Source organism: Ovis aries, chromosome 8, assembly GCF_016772045.2.
Source record: "Ovis aries strain OAR_USU_Benz2616 breed Rambouillet chromosome 8, ARS-UI_Ramb_v3.0, whole genome shotgun sequence".
In the NCBI taxonomy this organism is placed as follows: Eukaryota; Metazoa; Chordata; class Mammalia; order Artiodactyla; family Bovidae; genus Ovis; species Ovis aries.
This window is the reverse complement of record NC_056061.1, coordinates 82725739-82747006: the sequence shown is the minus strand read 5'-3', so window position 1 is coordinate 82747006 and position 21268 is coordinate 82725739. Positions and strand designations below refer to the sequence as shown.

At 52.0% G+C, this 21268-nt stretch overlaps 1 protein-coding gene and 1 pseudogene across 4 annotated transcripts in view; both read right to left on the bottom strand.

Annotated features, from left to right (window-relative positions):
* Positions 1-21268, bottom strand: part of TMEM181 (transmembrane protein 181) — a 63783-nt gene that overhangs the window by 39256 nt on the left and 3259 nt on the right. Inside the window, exon 1 of one of the 4 annotated variants that reach the window (XM_042253680.2) lies at positions 6104-6219. The exons of 2 other annotated variants lie outside the window; for them this stretch is intronic. In XM_042253680.2, coding sequence (XP_042109614.1) covers positions 6104-6111 — 8 coding nt within the window. In that variant the 5' untranslated portion in view covers positions 6112-6219. Of the gene's footprint in view, positions 1-3795; positions 5899-6103; positions 6220-21268 lie in introns of those variants that run through there. One more of the 4 variants, XM_042253679.2, reaches the window with a different exon arrangement.
* LOC132660213 (S-phase kinase-associated protein 1-like) lies at positions 3814-5898 on the bottom strand (annotated as a pseudogene).

The following is a 21268-nucleotide window of genomic DNA, read 5'->3' as shown; positions in this document are numbered from 1 at the left end:
CTGGTAGGCTGCAGTCCATGGGGTCACTAAGAGTCAGACACGACTGAGCGACTTCACTTTCACTTTTCACTTTCATGCATTGGAGAAGGAAATGGCAACCCACTCCAGTGTTCTTGCCTTGAGAATCCCAGGGATGGGGAAGCCTAGTGGGCTGCCATCTATGAGGTCGCACAGAGTTGGACACGACTGAGGTGACTTAGCAGCAGCAGCAACTTCTTTCTCTAATGCTTCTGTGGCTCTGACCTTTGCCCTTGGTGTCAGCGAGCTGGCCAAGGCGGTTCCCAGCAAGGGCCTGCCCTGGGGTACCCTTGGCCAGCGGACAAGCCCGGGTCCCGTCAGGGCCACAGGGCACTCCTGAGCGGCTGATGGCCAATGCTCCTTGGCCCACTAAGCACTTCTCCTTCCCACGCAGGCCTCATAAGAGTTAATAAAACAGCATTAGAAAGAAACCTCGGGGGAGGAGAGCACTCAATGAGCCTCTTTATCGGCTGGAGCAGAAGGGCCAGGCGGTGGACAACACCTGAGTGAGCAGAGAACACGCTTCAGGGTGCGTCTCAGCGAGGTGGAAAGGGGTGGGGGGCAGGGAGCACCACAGCTTCTGCGGTGACAAGAGCCCACAGGGGGTGATCAGCATGCAGCCGGGCGGGAGAAAGAGCCCCAGAAGCTGCAGGGGCTCAGAGTCACGTTTTCTCCACGTGAGAGCCTTAGCCAGCCCTGATGTAGCGTCAGCCTGCAGACTTCTGTCCCAGAAGATGCCATCACACATCCTGTCCAGCTCTGACGCATCTCCGTGACACCAAAGAATTACCTGTCTTTGCTCAGCTCACTGAGTCACGGTACAGTGGGTAAATACAGACTAAAGCTGCTTCAGGATTACAAATGCTGCTGTTTGCTCACCATATACCCAGGTTTCCCACTGTAGAATTAGAAACGTAGAATCTGGGTGGTGGAAAGGGATGCTCCATCTCTCGGCTAGTTCTCACGTTTCAGTTAAGACTTCATTTTTCTCACAATCTGTATCAAAAAGTGGTCTCATCTCCCAGGGCCCAAAGGGCCGGCCGGTGCCTGTCAGGCTGGGTTCAAACACTGGCTTCCCCACTTCCTAGGCAGACGCTGGGTGGGCAAGCAGGTAACTTCTCAGGGCATCAGTGTCCTCGTCCAAAAATCAGAGGTGGGCAGAATAATACCCACAGGAAGGGAGACAAAAATGAAACTCTCAGAAGAGTGTGGTAAGCACAGAGGAGGGACTCAACTGCATTAGTTATGAATAGGAATGGTGCTTTTGCCCTACCCTCTACTTTTTCTTAAAAAAAAAAACAACCTGTTTTCATCCTCCCGATACCCCTGAAGATCCACTGTGTAATATTGCCCCTCCTCTGGATCAGAGCCCACCCAACTGCAGGAAATGCATCAGGTGTACTCCCTAAGCACCTACCTGGTACCCAGTCAGGTGTCTCCCTGTGAGGTAGGTATCATCAACCCAATTTACAGATGGGAGAGCAGAGGCTGGGCAGAGCATATACCCGTCAAGGTCCCAGTCAGCAGGACACAGAGGTGGGATTTGAACCCACAAGGTCAGAAGTGGAAAGGAGACCCACCACTCTACCGTAGCCTCCCCAAACTCCCCATTTTAAACGACTCACCATTTAATGGGGTTTGCAAAGGAGAGTAAGAATTCTGAAATTTCTTTTTAAAAAATATTTTTATTTATTTGGCTGTGCCAGATCTTAGTTACCGCACTCGAACTCTTCGTCACAGCACGTAGAATCTAGTTCCCTGACTGAGGCCCCCTGCGCTGGGAGAACAGAGTCCCGGTCACTGGACCACCAGGCAAGTCCCAAGAATTCTGAAATTTCAATCAACCAACTTGAATATATCACAAAAAATTATCCTTATTCCAAAAGGCCATTAGGCAGATATTCAAGGCCCAACAAACTCAAAATGTATTCTGATGAACGATGTTCCAAGCTGCTCAAGGAGCCATGAATTCACGTGTTATCCTTGCTTGCCAGGCCACACCCCCAGGGACACAGACCCAGGAGCGTGTTGGTCAGATCATCTAATACCCTTTCCATGGCAAACAGAGCAAGGAAGCAGGCCCCGCGCCAGGCAGCCCCCAGCCCAGAGGTTAAGAACTGCAGGCTCCGGAGGCCAGCGGCCCGGGCTGGAAGGCCTTTGCCCCACCGACCAGCAGGGTGATCTGGGGAGAACCACGTCACCTTCCAGAGCCCCTAATTCCTGAACTGTAAAATTCAGGAAACCGAGGGACCCTGCTGCCGTGGGCTGCTGTGATAACGAGGTGAGTTACGACAGGGAACTTTGCGAATGCTCGGTCAGGGCCAGCTGTGACTGAAGCCGGGTGCATGAGCCCCAAGACCGTGGGCCCTGGAGCCCACTCCCAGGCTTTTGTCCTCAGCGACCTGGAGAAACTCGCCTGGACTTCCCTGCGCCTCAGTGTCCTCATCTGGAAAACTGGGATAAGAGAAACCTCTCGCCAGGAAGGGAGGCGATAAGGGTTACGTGGAATGACAAACTGCCACACAAGCACCTGACCCACAGTAAACGCACTGTCATCTTTCGTTAGTTCCAGAGATCCTTCCGGTTCAGAAAAGAGACCATCCTAAGTAAGGGACGCAAATCTAAATAGCTCTACAGCTGAACGAACGAACAGGACACTCACTCAGGTCTGCTGTCCCCTAGGGCCCCAGGACACTCAGAAGACTTGGGATACAGCCACCACCGCAGGGCTCCCCTGTGCCACCTGCTTGCTGCTGCAGAAGTCTGAATAACACCTTTTTTTTCTACGCTTACATGCACCCAGGTGGAAGGAGACTTGCAAAATACATTCTTCAAAAACCGGCCATAAATGCCAATCGAGACACACACAAGAGGCAACCTGATGGAAACCGTCAGAGAAATGGCCTGCGTCAGAGCAAAGCAACAAATTAACCCGAGAAATCTCAGCCACCTGGGGCCGTGCAGCTCAAACAGGTGTTCCTGTTAGTCACTTTTAGCAAGAAATTGAGACACTCCCTCCCCCGTCCCCTCCTTTAACTCCCAGCACCTCTCGCTTCCCTAGTACTACCAGAAAAGGAATGTGTTTGCAGGAAACTTAAGCATAAAGCTTTAAGAACTGGGAACTCTTTTTTTCTGACTGGTTCTGATGGCAACCTCTCCTGACCTTTTAAAAAGAATAGGCTGGGACGCACCTGAGCAGAGGTCAGGGCAACAGCCCTGCGTGAATGCCCCCAGCCCGGAAGCCTGCTCCTGCAGCGGCTCTGTTCGCTCCCAGTCTCCCTAGCCCGTTCTTGCTCCTGGCTTCTCTTCCTGCCCCGTCACTTCTCACCTTTGGTGCCGTGGGTTCCTCGTCACATTTACGAGGTTTGACCCCACCAGGCACTGGAGTCCTGCTTTAGATTTCCAGGCTTTTTTTGGAGGGTAGGATTTTTTGTTTTGTTTTGCAAGTGCTTTATTTACAATGCCAATTTTAAAAGTCACTAAACCAAAATTAACTGGACAATAAACCAGGTAGAAATTGCTTTACAAAAAGGGAAAGCCCAAAATGCCACTTTCCATAGGGATCCCACAGTTCAATTTTATTCAGAGCAAAGAAAAGGAACTTTTGATCATTAGAAGAAACTGGGCTGCAAGTCTGGGAACTGTACTGACACTACACGTGCAATGAGGACAACGTTCTGCTAACACAGCTGACTTGCTGCTGCATCTGTTGCCTGTTTTTCCAATATTAACCATTATAAACAAAGCAGTGCAACTAGCATTTGGAATATTCCTTACAGTGTTACGGCACCAGACATGAAATTTCACTTCTCCTCACACCACTGGTTCTCTTTGTGTACCTGGGCTTCCCCTTCTTCAGTAAAATCGTTATCGATATTGAATGTCTTTCAAATCCCAGGAGTTTTCCCGTTGATCATATTACCAAGCCTTGCAGGTAACATCAAGCAAAACTTTAATGTCTAAGTAGTTTGCTGCCAATATAAGCTCAAAGAGTGTCCCTTGGTCAACTTTCAGGAATTCTTGATCCCAAACAGGTATATCGTCTGTTCGTCTTCCTTTGTTCTCATCATCCTCAGGAGGAGGGTCATCCTTGTGGTGGGTGCACCACTGAATGACCTTTTCTAATATTGCCGCATTAACGTTTGGCAGGGGGACTGGATCATCATCTCCTTCATCACTCATTCCCAAATCTTCCAACGTAGTCTTGAGGGTCACAGACTGTTTTGCAATTTCAATATCAACTTCGATTATCTCTCCATCAGAGCTCTGCAACTTAATGGAAGGCATGGTGTCAGGTCTCAAGGAGATGGCGGGCAGGAGTCAGCAGGTTGGCGGCGTCCAACAGCAAAACTGAAAGGTGGAGAGCAAGGCCAATACAGCCAGAAGGTAGGATTTTCATTTGTTGCCAAAGACGTTTTCCTCATTTTCAGGTCTGTACGGTTCTGAGTGTTGGACGATGGTGGCCAGCTGACCTCTGCATAAGCAATACTGGGCCCCCTGCTCGACAGGACAGCATCTGGTGGCCGACCCTCCGCAGGGGAGCGACTCTAAGACTCGGACTGCCACGCTGTGCGGGCCCAAGGAGATTCAGTACATGAGGACCTCAACATGCTCCTTGCCACTAGGCCACAGGGTCACAATTTCAGTGTTCTCAGAAGTGCTGTTCACATAACTGGACTTGCCTGGTGGCTCAGATGGAAAAGAATCTGCCTGCAGTGCATGAGATGTGGGTTCGATCCCTGGGTCAGGAAGATCCCCTGGAGGAAGAAATGGCAACCCACTCCAATATTCTTGCCTGGGAAATCCCATAGACAGAGGAGCCTGGTGGGCTACAGTCCAAGGGGTCGCAGAGAGTTGGACAGGACTGAGCAACTAACACTTTCACTTCTCACTTCAGAAATGAATGTTGCACCCCAGAGTTGGGCAGAGGCAGTTACCGCTATCCTACCTCCCTCTGGGGTTAATTAAAAGGAAGACCTTTCAAACACCCATCTGGGACTGATACGTTATGCAAGTCAGGTTTCCCATGTTGAGCTAAAATCATCAGGTCAGAAACTTCTACACAAGCAGGAGGAAAAACCTATCCTTGCAACACATGTGTTTGCATTCAGGCAACATGCCCAGATCCTGCCTCTCTATGTCCACAGAGAAATGAGCAGAAGTGCACTGCAAACCTTTCAGCCTCTAAAACCTCAGACACACAGAGACACTCTCACAGTCCCCTCTCAGGGCAGCCTTCGATTTGGGGGAACTGCCCTCCTCACCTCCCATCACAGATGCCGCTCCCCACCACAGAGACACAGGGACTCCCTTCTCGCCACCGTTTGGGACTCAGATACTAAAAACTTCTTTCTAATTCTCTCTCCTTCTTTTCCAGATGTCCCCTGAGGAACACCCAGGTGACTCTGTGGCGTCAACTGCAAGCTTCAGGGACGGCGTCTGTGAGGCCACGAACAGGTTTTTTTACTCATTAAAACCCCTTCACTTCACAGAAATAATAAACCTGAAGTCAGCAGACTGTAAAACTCGTAAGCCTCGTGTCCCCCACATCTAAAGAGGCTTGCAGCGAGCTCCCAACGTGGCAGCATCAGCAAAGAGCCCACGGAGCGCCCCGCCCTCTACCTGGCGCTTGGACAGAAAGCAGGGATGAACAGGGCCTCGGCCCGGGGCAGGGGGTCACTGCCTTTGCAGCAGGAAGGCCGGGCAGGGGCTCCAGCTGGGGGGCAAGGCACTTCTCAGCCATCTCCATAGCGCTGCGCTGGGGAAAGACGGGGTCCCCCGGCTCCCCGGGGCGAGCAGGGCCTTCCTGCGCTGCGCTGGGGCCGAGTCCCGCCCTGGAACCCTGACCCGGTCTCCGACGCCAACTCCAGCTGGGCCGGCGAGCCCGTGGAGCGGCCCCTGCGCCGAGTGCCCCGCGCGAAGCGCGGGCGGCACGCCCTCCCCGGGCCCCCGGGCTCCACGTGGGCGGGGGTCCCGTGGCCGGCCTCCCGGAGCCGGACGGAGAAGCCCCAACTCCGGGCCCGGGGGGAACCAGGGACTCCCCGCCCCACAGCCCCCGCTCCCCCTCGCCCGGGCCGGCACTCACGGTTCCATCGCGGCGGCGCGGCCCTCGGCGCCGGGCGGGCTCGGGGCGCTCACTGCGGCCGCGGCAGCCGGAGCCGGAGAGACAGCGGCCGGGGGAGCGCCGGCTCCCGGAGACTCGCCGGATCGCGACGCGCGGCCTGGTCACGTGCGCGGAAGCGGCTCGCCGCGGGGAGGGGCCGCGCCGGGGGGCGGGGGAGGGGGAGGGGGTGCACGGCTGGGGAAGGGACAGGGGCCCGGGAAGGGGGAGCGGGCCGGTGGAGGGGTGGGCAGCCCTGGCATGCCTTGCTTCCAGGCCGCTGGGGAGAGCCCCCGCGGCGCGACCACCTCCCCTGAGCCCCTGGAGCGCCGAGGCCGGCCCGTGGGGAGAGGGGGTGGAGGGGGGTGTCAGACACGGGTTCACAATGGAATGAATGAAGGACTGCCTCTCACTCCTTGCGCCCAGCGGACGGGACAGCTCGCTAGTTCAGCCACCCTTTGCTTTCAGAGCGTCATCTCAGCGAGAGAATGGCCGTGGGTGTCCAGGAATGCCTTCGGTTGTCTGAAAAGTGTCTGCATAGACACCCATGCCTGTGTGGTAAGTGACTTCTGTAGTGTCTGACTCTGTGCGACCCCATGAATTGTAGCCCACCAGGCTCCTCTGTCCATGGGGAGTCTCCAGGCAGGAATTCTGGAGTGGGTTGCCATGCTCTCCCCCATAGGTGTCTGCATTTTTCTGGCGATGGGGTTTGTAACCTTCCATTTTCACAAAGAGGTTTGTGACCCCAAAGACGTTAAAAACTGGGGCAAACCTCTGACACACCCAAGTGATGAGGACAGGGGAGCTTTTCAGCTTCTCCCACAAACCTTTTCTGAACTGTGACTACCAGAGCGTGCAGGTTTTCTCTCCCAGGACAAGTGCTCTCAGGAGGGGTATGTGTGGGGGGTCCCACCTCCCACAGAGCTGACAGCCTGACCCTGCAGGTCACCATTCTGCTAAGGCGCCTGGACAAGCGCTCTCAGGAGGGGTGTGTGGGGGGGTCCCACCTCCCACAGAGCTGACAGCCTGACCCTGCAGGTCACCATTCTGCTAAGGCGCCTGGACAAGCGCTCTCAGGAGGGGTGTGTGTGGGGGGTCCCACCTCCCACAGAGCTGACAGCCTGACCCTGCAGGTCACCGTTCAGCTAAGGCACCCGGACAGGAGCAAGTGTTCAGAAACATCGCAGTCCAAGCTGTTTCTAAATGGTGTGGAGACATGAGCTGACCAAAAGCACTTTCTAGATTTAGCATCTTGCCTCACCGTTCTGAAGTTCTGAAATCAAGAACAGATGAAGATATTTCCAGACCCTTTTTGGAGCACTGGTTGAAATGTCCCCTGAAGGTCCTGAAATGTTGCTGGGGGCCTATTTAAAGTCAGTCTGAATGAGGGAAAATGAAAGACTCCAGCTGCCTTCCTTGTGTGTTTCTCAGTCACTCACTAAGCTGTCAACTAGCTTGAAGATGCCAACATGAACACCCAGCCCCTGCCCTCAGCAAACTTAGAGGCAGAGGTATTAACAGTTACCAAAGCAAAGTGTGACGCGCATGGATTTGCTCGGGGGCTCTGAGGAAGGGCACCTACAGTTGGGGGGTGGGGGTGGGGTGGAAGAGAATGCATGGTGTCTGGCCTCATGGGGTGAAGGTTAGAAAGTTGGAGTGAGGACAGGGTTACCAGGCAAACCAACAGCCTGAATCCTGGGTAATTAGGACAAGAAATTCCATTCACACTCAATCTGAAACTGCGATTCCTAAAGGAATAACAAAAGACTGTCTCTCGAATTCTTTTCATACACTCTCAGAGGGACAGGTTTCTTCCTGACAAGACCAGGAAATGTAAAGGCCAGTTGCTGCAGGGACAGGCCGGGTAGCAGTGTCTAAAGGGAACAGCTGCCACTCAGCGCTTTGAGAAGAGTTTGACTTCAAATGAGAGTTTTCAGGTGACAGCCTTCCGATTCCAAAACATTGCAAACTTGTTCAAAAAAATATTTTAATCTCTGAGGATGAAACCAAACACGTTGGTGGCTGCATTTGCCCAGAGACAGCTGGCTTTGAGCTCTCAGTTGCAGCCAGGCTTATCGGGTATAGAAATGCCTGCTTGGAGGACTGGGCCAGCAACCTCACCTCCCCGAGACATCCCCACAGACTTCCTGCTCTCTTCAGATGACTCCAGGTCTTAGAAGAGTTGACATCTTTGAGGCCCACACTGCCTCCTGGTAACTTCTCCAGGAAGTGGTCCTCCCTTGAGCTGTAGCCCTGCGTCACTTCCATCCCTCTTATCCTCACTCGTCTGTTCTTCCAACCTTAACTGAGTGCTCAATGGGGGCTGGGCATGCTTCTCAGCTCTGGAAACAAGGCAGAATCCATGGAGTCGCTGTCCTCCTGGGACTAACCTTCTAGTGGGACACAGTTAGCTGAACAACCAAACAATTACATCGTTAGCACTGTGATGGGAGAGGAAATGGAAGGGTGCCGTGATGGTGTCTGTGACCAAGGGAGTGGGACCCCCGTGTGCCGGGGTTTGGAGGAAGCTGGTCTGATGCTTAGCCATCCCTCACGTCCCTCCACATCCTCCTCCAGGTCCCCCTCCTCCGAGCATGCTGCTGTTGGGCACCTCCCTCGTTAAGCTCAGAATGAACACGCTGCAGGTGAGTCTGTGTCAGCCTGAGAGTGAGCGCGTGGGCAGCTTCCACCCCGTGGGTCCATTACTCCAGTCTCAGGTTGCCCCCTCCGCTCTCTGCTCAGATTCATGCTCTCCAATGAGAATAACCAGCAATTGCTGAGCACCTACAAAGCCTAAGGCCTGTAAATTCTCTTAACAGCTTGATCAGTTACCAGTGGTCATCGTCCTCATTTATAGACAGGAAACAGGCCTGAAGAGGTGAAGTGCTTTTTCTCAGGAACTGTTGGAAAGAACCCAGGAAGACCTGACCCCAGCGTGGGACCTCCAGTGTTGGCGTCTCATGCATTATTAAATGTGACAGGGATACAGCGTGACCAGCTGAGGCCCGATGCAAATGGGCCACCAGCTGAGGCCCGATGCAAATGGGCCACCAGCTAGATAGAGTCTCTCTAACCACAGAGATGCTCCGATGCAAATAAGCCCCCAGCTGGAATCTCTCTAACCACAGAGATAGCCCACATTTGTCAACCTTGTTCTTATTTTAAAACCTTCTAAAATCCAGCTGTAGTATATCCACAGTATTCTCCAGTAATCCTATTGAATTGAGAAATTTGACCCATGGGTAAATGAGTATGTATGTATTTGAAACCCTGCTCTGCTATGCTAGGTTGTTTCAGTGGTGTCTGACTCTCTGCGACCCTATGGACTGTAGCCCACCAGGCTCCTCTGTCTGTGGGATTCTCCAGGGAAGGATACTGGAGTAGGTTGTCATTTTCACCTCCAGGGAATCTTCTGGACCCAGAGATCGAGCCTGTTTCTCTTAGGTTCTCCACCACTAGCGCCACCTGGGAAGCTCATCTGACACCCTGCCTTGCTAATCTGGGTCAAGAATATCCTCTGGAGAAGGGAATGGCAGTCCATTCCAGTATTCTTTTTTTTTTTTTTTTTTTGCTGTCTTCATGCTTTTTCTTTCTTCTTTTTGCTCCTCTAATTGGATGATTTCCATTGCCCTGTCTTAAAGTTTACTGATCCTTTTCTCATTTCAGCTTGTCTACTATTGACTCTCCCTATTGACATTCCAGTATCCTTGCCTGGAGAATCCCATGGACGTAGGAGCCTGGCAAGAATACTGCAGTGGGTTGCCATTTCCTTCTCCAGGGGATCTTCCCAACCCAGGGATCGAACCCAGGTCTCCAGCATTGGAGGCAGACACTTTAACCTCTGAGCCACCAGCGAAGCCAGGCTACAGTCCATGGAACTGCAGAATTGGACACGACTGAGCTACCCACACGCCTGCTAATACTACCTGCTTCAAAAAGGATCTTGATGTCACGAATAAGATTGGTCTGATACCACTTATTCTTAAAAAACCCTACTCAGACCTGATGTTCATCTCCTAAGGGTCAGTGAACCATTTCTTTTAAATAATCTCCTTCTAGAATAGGACCAGAGTCAAGCCCACCAGCCTGCAGCATGCTGACTCCCACTCACAGCTGTTTATCAGAGTTCAAAGCAACAACTCAGGAGGCCCATCTGCAGAAGTTGTGCTACCCCAGGAAATCAGCTATCTGCTCCAAGGGACACAACTCATTTCCCAGCTTAACAAGGGACGTTTGTCTAGCATTTTGTAGATACTCCATCGTGGTTTCCTGGACTCTTTTGTTAACAATAACCAGTGACAGCTAACACTGAGTATTCATGCTCTAAGTGGGCCCCCAGTTCAGGAAAAGAAACGGCTTAGTCCAGTTCCTCCTAACCTACTGTCTTAGCTCAGGCTGCCTCAACAAAATGCAGAGTGACTGGCTTATGCAATAGAAGTCCATTTCCTCCCACTGCATGCGTGAGTGTTCAGTTGCTTTAGTCGTGGCCAGCTCTTTGCGACCCCATGGACTGTAGCCCCCCCACCCCCAGACTCCCCTGTCCATGGGATTCTCTAGGCAAGAATACTGGAGTGGGTTGCAATGCCCTTCTCCAAGGTTTCTTCACCTTCTAGAGGCTAAAAGTCCCAGATCCAGGTTCTGGCCATTCAGTTTCTGCTGAGGGCTCTCCCTGGCTTGCAGACAGCCACGCTCCTGCTATGTCCTCACACGACCCTTCCCTGGTGCAGGGTCTCTCCCGTCCCTTCTCACAGGACACAGTCCTGTCAGACCAGGGCCCACCCTAAGGCCTTCTGTTGTCACTCAGTTGTGTCCGACTCTTTGTGACCCGGTGGACTGTAGCCCACCAGGCTCCTCTGTCCATGGGATTCTCCAGGCAGGAATCATGGAGTGGGTTGCCATCTCCTCCTCCAGGGGATCTTCCTGACTCAGGGATCGAACCTGTATCTCCTGCATTGCAGGCGGCTGCTTTACCACTGAGGCTCACTTAACCTTTAATTACTTCCTTACTCCTAATACGGCCATGCTGGGGGTTAAGACTTCAATCTAGAAACTTGGAGGGGGTACAAATATTTTTTCCCTAACCCTCCTGCAGCCGTGAAATTAAAAGACTCTTGCTCCTTGGAAGAAAAACTATGACCAACCTAGACAGCATATTAAAAAGGAAAGACATCATTTTGTCAACAAAGGTCCATCTAGTCAAAGCTATGGTTTTTCCAGTAGTCATGTATGGATGTGAGAGTCAGACTGTAAAGAAAGCTGAGCACTGAAGAATTGATGCTTTTGAACTGTGGTGTTGGAGAAGACTCTTGAGAGTCCCTTGCACTATAAGGAGATCCAACCAGTCCATCCTAAAGGAAATCAGTCCTGAATATTCATTGGAAGGACTGATGCTGAAACTCCAATACTTTGGCCACCTGATGCAAAGAACTGACTCATTGGAAAAGACCCTGATGCTGGAAAAGACTGAAGGCAGGAGGAGAAGGGGATGACAGAGGATGAAATGGTTGGATGGCATCACTGACTCAATGGACATGAGTTTGAGTAAACTTCAGGAGTTGGTGATAGACAGGGAAGCCTGGCGTGCTGCAGTTCACGGGGTTGCAAAGAGTCAGACACGACTGAGCAACTACACTGAACCCTCCTAAGTGGCAGATTTCTTGAAAATTTTTTCTGACCTAGATAGTACAGAGAATATAGAATTAATTCCATGCCAGCAACTTGGTAATTGCCTACTCTTTGTTCCAAGGCAGGAAAATCTCAGCCTTAACTCTTCCTTGAGCGTGATGACAGTTGATGTTTAGCAACATCTGTTGGCCTGTGGTCCGACAGCTCCTGGACAGCCCGGTGCTGCTGACTTATCTTCCCTGCAACAAGCAGAGGTACTTGCACGAGCCGCTCAGTTCTCTCCCCTGTTGCCTTCCCAGGACTGCCCCGCCCCATCGTTTGTAGGCGGGAGCAGACTTCCCAGCCCACTGGTTGCATCACGTGTGGGTGCTTCCTTCTCGATGTCTTCTCTGCTCCTAAGAACTGACCATTAGAAGCAAGGGTCTAACTGTGGTTCAAATGCTTTCTCTCGTTTATCAAGTTTAGTAATGCCAGGAGCGAGCTTCCCAGGTGGCTCAGTGGTTTAAAAAAAAAAAAAAAATCTGCCTGCCAATGCAGAAGACCTGGGTTTGATCCCTGGTCTGGGACTATCCCCTGGAGAAGGAAATGGCAGCCCACTCCAGTATTCTTGCCAGGAAGGCCCATGGACAGAGGAGCCTGGTGGGCTATTAAGAGTCCACGGGCTCACAAGAGTCAGACATGACTGAGCAACTGAACAACAGTGACACCAGGAGCGCAGAGTTCTGCCTGGCACTTATGGCCAATATGAGGCTATTGTTTTGGCTGTCTTATTATAGTTGTATTTGTTCCCAAGTTTCATTGCTGTATGACCTGAGGTAACCCTTTTGGGGTTTCCTTGCCCTAACCTGAAGTAACTCTATTGGTTTTCTATTGCCACAGAACAAATTACCCCAGGGCTTTGTGGCTTGAACAGCATCTATTATATCTCAGTCTCGGGGGGTAGGGAATTCCGGGTGCAGCTTAGCTGGGTCCTCGGGCTCAGGCTCCCTCACAGGCCGCAGTCAAGTTGTCAGCCATGGCGGAAGCCTTCTCAAGGCTCACCTGGGGAAGAGTCTGCCTCCAGGCTCACACTGTGGTTGTTGGCAGGATCTGGAGGTCACGCTCAGTTCCTTGTCACCTGGGGCTCCCCACAGGACAGCTTACAACACGGTAGCTTTGTTTCCTCCGAGTGAGCAAATGAGGAGAATCAAAGAGAGTGTGAGGTCAGTGGAAGTCAGTCTTCTGTCACCTAATCTCACATGCACGATTGCAGCACCTTTGCTCTGATCCTTCCTTTATCAGCAGACCACAGGTCCACCCTGCACTTACGGGGTGAGGAGCTTGCCAGGGTGCAGGGGGCCGTGGGAGCCATCGCAGACGGCGCCTCCTACGGTGACTTGAGACAGCAGGGGTTCTCTCCCGTGGTTCCCTGTGTTGACTGAGCTCAGCTGGGTGGTGCTTGCTGGGAGTCTCCCTTGACAATGCACTCAGATGACATCTGGGGCTGCAGTCACACGATGGCTTATCTCCGCTCTGCTGGAGGCATGTCTGGTGCCTGAGCTAGGCTGGCTAGAAAGCTGGGGGCTGGCCAGGCAGTGTTCCTTCCTCCCTGTGGCTTCTCCACATGGCTGGCTTGGGCCCCTCACGGTCTCAGGGAAGCCAGACTTCACACATGGTGGCTGGTTTCTCCTGGGACAGATGCTCTAAGACACCTAAGCTGAAGCTGCAGGGCTGCAGTGACCTACTCTCAGGCGTCATTCAGCATCTCTACCACCACCTTCTATTGGTGAAAAGAGAGCCAGAGCCTGCCTGGGTCCCAGGGCAAAGGACAACAAAAGCGCATGGATCCTGGGAAGAGAGGCTCTTTGGGGTACCCTCTTTGGAGTTTAGCTACCGTAGTCTTAAAGTCCACAAACAAACATGTTTGCTTCAACTCTTTTCTTCATCTTGAAAGGTAAGGTAACTGCACAGAACTTTCAAACTCACTTTTTAAGTTTCCTACCACGCCAAAGAGTTTACATATATTATCTCATTCTCTCCTCTAAGAGACCATTAAACCAAATGCACTGTTTTGCCTCAATACCTGTTGGTATTTGCAAAAATGAAGACTAGTGAGTCTGCTGGGGCCCAGTCCTGATCCCACATATGCAGCTCAGCACAGCCCTGACTCAGGGCCCCCAGGTGCCCCTGCTTACAAGGAATCAGTGTCCAGTACACCACACCCTTCACCTTCTCTCATTTTGGTAGTTGGAGAGTTTTTCAGCATCAGTCCCAATCTGTTAGACTAATGGCTCGGCGGTAAAAGGCTGCCTACCAGTGCAGGAAAGATGCAAGAGATGCAAGTTGGGAAGATCCCTAAAAGCTACCCACTCCAGTATTCTTGCCTGGAGAATTTCATGGAGAGAGGAGGAGCCTGGTGGGCTACAGTCCGTGGTGTCGCAAAGAGCTGGACCTGACGGAGTGCCTGCACTGAGCGTGCGCACCTTTCATTTTCAGCGTTTGACCGCTGCATCCCCCACCATCTCCTGTGGCCTTTCTTGGTCCTCAGCTCCCCAGGCCTGACACCAGCCTGGTAGAGACACAGCCCGAGAGGTGCTGGGCAAATGACACCACTGGATTTGTCAGATGACTGGTGCTGCACTAGCACGTTTTCTAAGAGTTTTAAAGAAAGGGGGACACCTTCCCGTGGAAGGAAAGGGAAGGGGGCTGCAGGACAGCAACTGCAGCCCTTGGAGGTGGGAGGGCTTCTAGCTGGAAGACTGTCCTGGTTTTCCTGAGACTTTCCCAGGTTTAGTACACGCATGCATGCACGCGTGCATGTGCACACACACATGTACACGGATGAACACACGTACGTTCACATGCGTGTGCACACATGGTATTCACACGTGTGCACATGCACACACATATGCACATGTGGGCACACACGCACGCACGCACGCACACATACACATACGCCTTTCCCAACTTGAACCTGATAAGCCTCAGGCAGCTCAGATCACAGAGAAAATTGCAGACATGTCTTCTGGGGAGACTGTCCCTGGGGTACCCCCTTCAGACCCACAGCTGACTTGGTTTTAGAGCCAGGGGGGCTCTGGGATGGTTCCACAAGACGTGCAGACCTGATTCCAAGATGGCACCAATGGCTCCAAGTCAGGACTCAGTCCTCCTGACTCTTGCTCACCAAACATTCCACTGCTGGCTTAGAAAGTACATGCAGGGAGGAACCTAAGTCCACAAGAGGTACTGGAGTCCTAATCACCGGTACCTGGGACTCTGGCCTTATTTGAAAATAGGGTCTTTGCAGATGGTCAAGTTAAGATGAGGTCAGAGCGGGCCCTGGCCCAATAGAACTAGTGTCTTCTTAATAGAGGGAAATTTGGATAGACAGACGTGCATAGAAGGAAGACGATCTGAAGACAGACAGCCATCTATGAGCCCAGGGACCTGCGGGGCCCCCAGAGTCTAGGAGAAAGGCTTGGAATAGGTTCTCCCTCATAGCCCTCAGAAGAAATAAACCTGCTGACATCTTGTTCTCAGAATCCTGACCTCCAGAACTGTGAGACCATAAATGTCTGTTGCTTAAGCCCCCATTTCGTGGCACTTTGTCACAGTGGCCCTGGAAACGAATCCAGAGCCCCAGGGTTCCTGTTTCAGGGACAAGGCGCGCTTCAAGCCTTGCACGTCCTGCCCCAGATGGGAGGCCTGTTCCCCTCTTGCAGACGACGCTCTTTCTGCTGCACGGGCTGAGTCATCACTGCAGCTGAAAGATGGGCCCCCGGAGAATAACTGGGGTGCTTAACACCTGCTCTGCTCTCCAGGAAGCAAATATCTTCCTCTTTTCTTCTTGGTTCAGGGCAAGATGTAGCATTAAAGGAAAAAAAAAAAAGACTCTGCTGCGTGGGTCATAGCTCTGCTCACATTAAGATGCACATAGAAACGGAGCTGGGGTGAACCACCAGGAAGAGCTCTGAGAAGCACATAGCACCTCACTATTGAGTCCCGATGCAGACAGAAGCGAGCAGCCAGTTCGAGGCGTCCTGGACTTCCCTCCAGCACAGTCGCACACCTGAAACGTGAATGACCGAATGACGGACTGCCCGCGCATTCACTGACGCAGCCCAGCTGGGGGCCTGAGAACCTGCGGCAGCTGTGGCTGCCTGTGCTCTCTGTTGGGAAGAGCTTGGCCAAGAGGAAAGCAAAGCTACAAGAAAGAGAAAAAGTGAGCCCCTGTGACATTTCTGAGTTCTTAAATTTAGCTGGGCTAAGTTACATCTGTCACTGGACTTTTCAGTTAAATGCCAATAATTTCCCTTCTTGCACTACACAATATAACTTGAAATCATATCACTTGGGGTACAGAAAGAATCTAAATCCTAAAGACAGACCGGGAGAGGCCAGAAAACAATAACCCGTATGGTACAGACATCAGGAAACGACATCACCTGAAGGACTGCATCATCTGAAGGGTGTTTATAAATTGGAAAAAGAAAATGAATACTGAGGGACACTGCCAAAGCTGCCTGAAAGTGTCCCCAGGGGCTGCTGAGTAATCCAAGATGTAGATCCATTCTGGGCCCCTGAGAGCAAGACCAGGACCTTCTAATGAAAGTCACAGGGAGCTGAAATTTGTCTAGAGACAGGAACATCCTCATTTTTAGAGTGACTTTTAAGTTGACACAGGCAGAGAGATGACCATATTCATGGACACTGAAGGGGGAAAAAGTTCTGCCAGTGCAATTAAGGTCCCGTTGGAGAAGACTCTTGAGAGTCCCTTGGACTGCAAGGAGATCCAACCAGTCCATTCTAAAGGAGATCAGTCCTGGGTGTTCTTTGGGAGGAATGATGCTAAAGCTGAAACTCCAGTATTTTGGCCACCTCATGCAAAGAGTTGATTCATTGGAAAAGACCCTGATGCTGGGAAGGATTGGGGGCAGAAGGAAAAGGGGACGACAGAGGATGAGATGGCTGGATGGCATCACGGACTCGATGGACATGAGTCTGAGTGAACTCTGGGAGTTGGTGATGAACAGGGAGGCCTGGCATGCTGTGATTCATGGGGTCGCAAAGAGCCGGACATGAGTGAGTGATTGAACCGAACTGAACTGAACTGAACCTTGAATATTCTCAGATCCCATGATTCCCCTTCAAAGAATAAAGAGCATATGAGCCTTCATTTAAAATAAACTCCAGATCCCTGTTCAGTGTTATTCATAACTCAATGTGTGGTCCTTGCCCTATTAAGAAATCCCTCTAAATCCCTTCTTTAGACCCCCTGGAAGTCAACGTGCCGTTCCTGGAACAGCCTGTGGCAGCCAGAGATGGAGAAACCCAACCCAAGTCTTAACTGCAGAAACATAAACACTGAAAACTGGAAGGCACGCATCAGAGCCCCACTGTGATGGCTCACAGGCAGAGGCGGGGAAGGCGACAACCGACAGGCACCTCCATTCCCATCCGGGACCTCATTCCAGGCAAGCAGGACACTCACGTCCTCCTGGGGTCAGGCAAGGCTGACAGAAGGCTGCCCTTGCTGCCAGTCTCCCTCCTGACTGGCTGGTTGGCAGGGAGAGCAGGTATGACATGGTCTTCTCTCATAGTGACCAGTCCAATAGCAAGGTTAAAACGTGTGGCTTGGGACTTGAATTTATATCTTGACTCCCACCTGAGTGTTCTATTTCCTGTACCTTATAGCAGAAAACACCCTCAAATGTCCCTGTTTCTGAGCTGGGATCAAGACACTGTCCCCAGGCCAAGATAAGGACCAGGAACCTTCAGAAGTCAGAGAATAACCAGAAGCTCTAACCGGGGGTCCCCAAGGGACAAAGGTCTGACCCCATATCAAGCCTCTGGGACCCACACTCACCATCTCCTTTGGACCTGGAAAGCTGCCCAACAGGTAGCGAGAGCTGCTAATGCCTGGCTCATAGGATCCAGCGTTATTCAATTTACACATCGGTACTGCATGGCGGAAAGAGGGTCACCCGCCTGAGAGTGGTCTGAAGCAATAAATGGTGATTTCCAGAGATGCTTAGCGCCGTTAATCACAGTGCCATGGCCTTGAGGAAAAGTTGGGTCCATTCTAAGCTCAGACAGTAAACAGGAAGAGACTTTGCCTAAGATGCGCTGAGACCATGTAGAGGACAAGGTGTCAGAGGAGAACGTGAAAGAAAGTGAAAGTCGCTCAGTCATGTCTGTCTCTTTGTGACCCCGTGGACTATATAGTCCTTGGAATTCTCCAGGCCAGAATACTGGAGTGGGGAGCCTTTCCCTTCTCCAGGGAATCTTCCCGACCCAGGGATCGAATGCAGGTCTCCCACATTGCAGGCAGATTCTTTACCAGCTGAGCCTCAAGGGAATCCCAGAGACTGTGAGGGAAGGGTATTTTTGGGGCCCCTGGAACAATCAAGGAGCTCTGAGAGAGAGTCCCAGACCCAGGGGCAAATCCTTCAGGGTTGCACTGGGCGAGGGCCTGAAAGGGGCCACTGGATTGATGCTTTGAGGTCCCCGGTGACCTGGGCTAGGGTGGCTCCAGGACAGGTGTGGCGAGTTCCGGGGTTTCAGGGCTGATGGAGGAAGAGGCAGGACCACGAGGTGGCAGTGTTGCACAACAAGCTTTGCTGGGTGACGCTTGGACAGATTGCACGAGGGGAGGGCCCTCTTAGCAGGAGGATTCCCCCCACCCCTCATCCCCCCACTCCCAGCCCCAGAATACTACGAAGCAGGGAGAGAGGGCAGGGAACTCCCAAAGGAGAGGGGGAGGAGGGTGGGGGCCCGTGTGTCCCGTGGTGTTGCTCACAGACCCCAAGGGGGTGGCTCCCAAAGGGGAACGTGATTCATGGTCTTTGTAGCCATGGGGTCTGTCACAGCAATGCTGTCTCAGTGACTAGCAGATGCTGGGTGCAGTTTCATAGGTGTGCAAAGCAAGGACTCTGAAAGGCTCAAAGTATGCTTATTTGTGTGTGTGCTGAGTTGCATCAGTCATGTCTGACAGTGACCCCAGGCTACTCTGTCCACGGGATTACTCCAGGCAAGAATACTGGAGCATGTTGCCATGCCCTCCGCCAAGGCATCTTCCCAACCCAGGGATTGAACCCACATCTCTTATGTCTCCTGCATTGGCAGGCGGGTGCTTTACCCCCTGTGCCACCTGGGGAAGCTGTGCTTCTTTCGGCTCTATTTAAATGGTGAGCATTTGAGTTGGGTGCCAGTGGGAGGGAGTCAGGGGTCTTCTGTGAAATAAGTGAAGAAACAAACAACATGGGAGCCAACTTGCCAGGACCACCTTTAACCCATTTATAGAACAACAGGATGGGTGGGACAGGGGGAGGAAGCCCGACCAGCATATGCTGGAGAGGACTGCGTGGTTGCTCCCAAAGGAGCCAGGCAGAGGGAGGGAGTCAGAGTGGGGAAGGGCAGACCTTAGAACAGGGGGGGGTGACTGACAAGGTGGATCCCAGAGCAGGGAGGGGAGAGCTGTGGGGGAGGGATGCTCCCTGGGGATGTCCCACCAAGACAGTGGTAGGGGGGCACCCAGGGGTCGCTGACTTGCTCTGGCATCACTGCTGGCGGCTCACATGTCCATCTGCTCAGGCCCGTGGGCCACGGCCCATCTGACACCTGTATCTTGTCCCAAAGAGACAACAACAGTGCCAGCCTTCCTCACTGAGCCAGATTTGTACCCAATTCTAAGCTCTCCAGTGTGTAAGCTTCATGAAATGATCTTTCTACTTTTGAAATGATGGCGCTGGAGAAGCTGGTTCTAACAACACATGTTTTATCAGCGACGCTTATCATTTCCTCTCATCAAAAACGAAACAAAAGACGGAGACATTAGTGCTCAACAGTCTGAAAACAAGCTGAAAACAAGGAGAAAGTCAGCCGCTGAAACATGAATATTCACATCAGGACCCAAGGGACAGCGTAAAGATAGGCAGGTTTGCCGTAAGTGGGAAAAAAAATCGTTCTCAGACCTTTAAACCTGACTGCAAACTGACCAGATGTTTCAATCCAAAAAGGAGGGTGAGTCAGCCTGGGAGCATGGTGAAGGCAGAATCAGCAGAAGTGACAGTGGGCCGTGGCCCTGAGCTCTGAGTAGGGGAGGGGGAGCCTCAGCTAACACCCCGAGACTTCTGTCCGGCTGGCAAGTCCATCCCGCCAAGGAGGTGCGTGCTCCAGGCTCATTCAGCTCGATGCTCGTCAACCTTGCCCTCACACACATGACTTCTCTATCGTGGCTGAGGATCAGCCCAGGATGATTAAATCAGAATCCTTGAGGGTGGGGCCTGGGCCTCAGCATGTTCAAAAGCTCCCCCAGTTGATTCCAGCTCTGAGCAGCCCTGATCTGATTAGGGCCCCCAGCACTGACTTCATGCCCACCACTGCCTGTGTTCTCAAGGGTCCACACTGGTCAATTAAATAATGGCATTCTGATTCTGCACAGTAGACCAGAGCTTGGTCAATGTGAAGGCTTCACTCAGCGAGGTTCTTCTCAATGTGCTGGTGAAAATAAGCCAACAGAACCGAGGGCTAGCCCCAGAGTCCTGAAGAATCCACCAAGGGATGAAATAAATGTTGCTTCCAGAAGCCTCCTGGGTGAGGACGCCCCAGAGCATCACTTCACTGGCCAAGAAAACTCAAGCCCAACTTGATGGCCCCTATTTTTACACAGGTAAAGTAATAACCTGAGAAGCAAAGGATGGACCAGCCAAACAGCCAACAACACATCCCCTGAGAGTCGAGCTCTGAAGCGTCACGTCTATTGTCCTATATACTTCTATATTCTTGTCTATATACTTCCCTGGTGGCTCAGATGGTAAAAGCGTCTACCTGTAATGTGGGAGACCCGGGTTCAATCCCTGGGTTGAGAAGATCCCCTGGAGAAGGAAATGGCAACCCACTCCAGTACCCTTGCCTGGAAAATCCCATGGATGGAGGAGCCTGGTAGGCTACAGTATCAAGGGGTCGCCAAGAGTCAGACACGACTGAGCGGCTTCACTTTCACTTTCTATCGTCCTTCATGTGTCTTTACCCTTTACCCTTGATGCCATGGACATAGCTGACTGCCTACCCGACATCCATTCTCCACATCTTCTTCCTAACAGAAGGAAAGAGTCCCTAAAGAGCGGGGAACGGGCTCCCCTTCAGCTTCTGGGGCACTCACACTTGCTAAAGTCTGATGCCATCCCCTTGCCAGCCTGTGTTCAAGAAAGGACAAAGGGCCCCGATCTAGTCAATGAGACACAGGAGCTGGTGTTCTTTAAAGCTTTCTAACGAAGCATAACACACACACAGAAAGGACATGTCATGTGCACATGCTAAGTCACTTCAGTCGTATCTGACTCTCTGTGACTCCACGGATTGTAGCCCGCCAGGCTCCTCTGCCCATGGGATTCTCCAGGCAAGAATACTGGAGTGGGTTGCCATTTTCTACTCCAGGAGATCTTCTCGACCTAGGGATCAAACCCGCATCTCTAGGCAGATTTTTTACCACTAGCATAACCTGGGATGCCCATTCTAGTATGGAACAAGCCAGATTTATCTGTT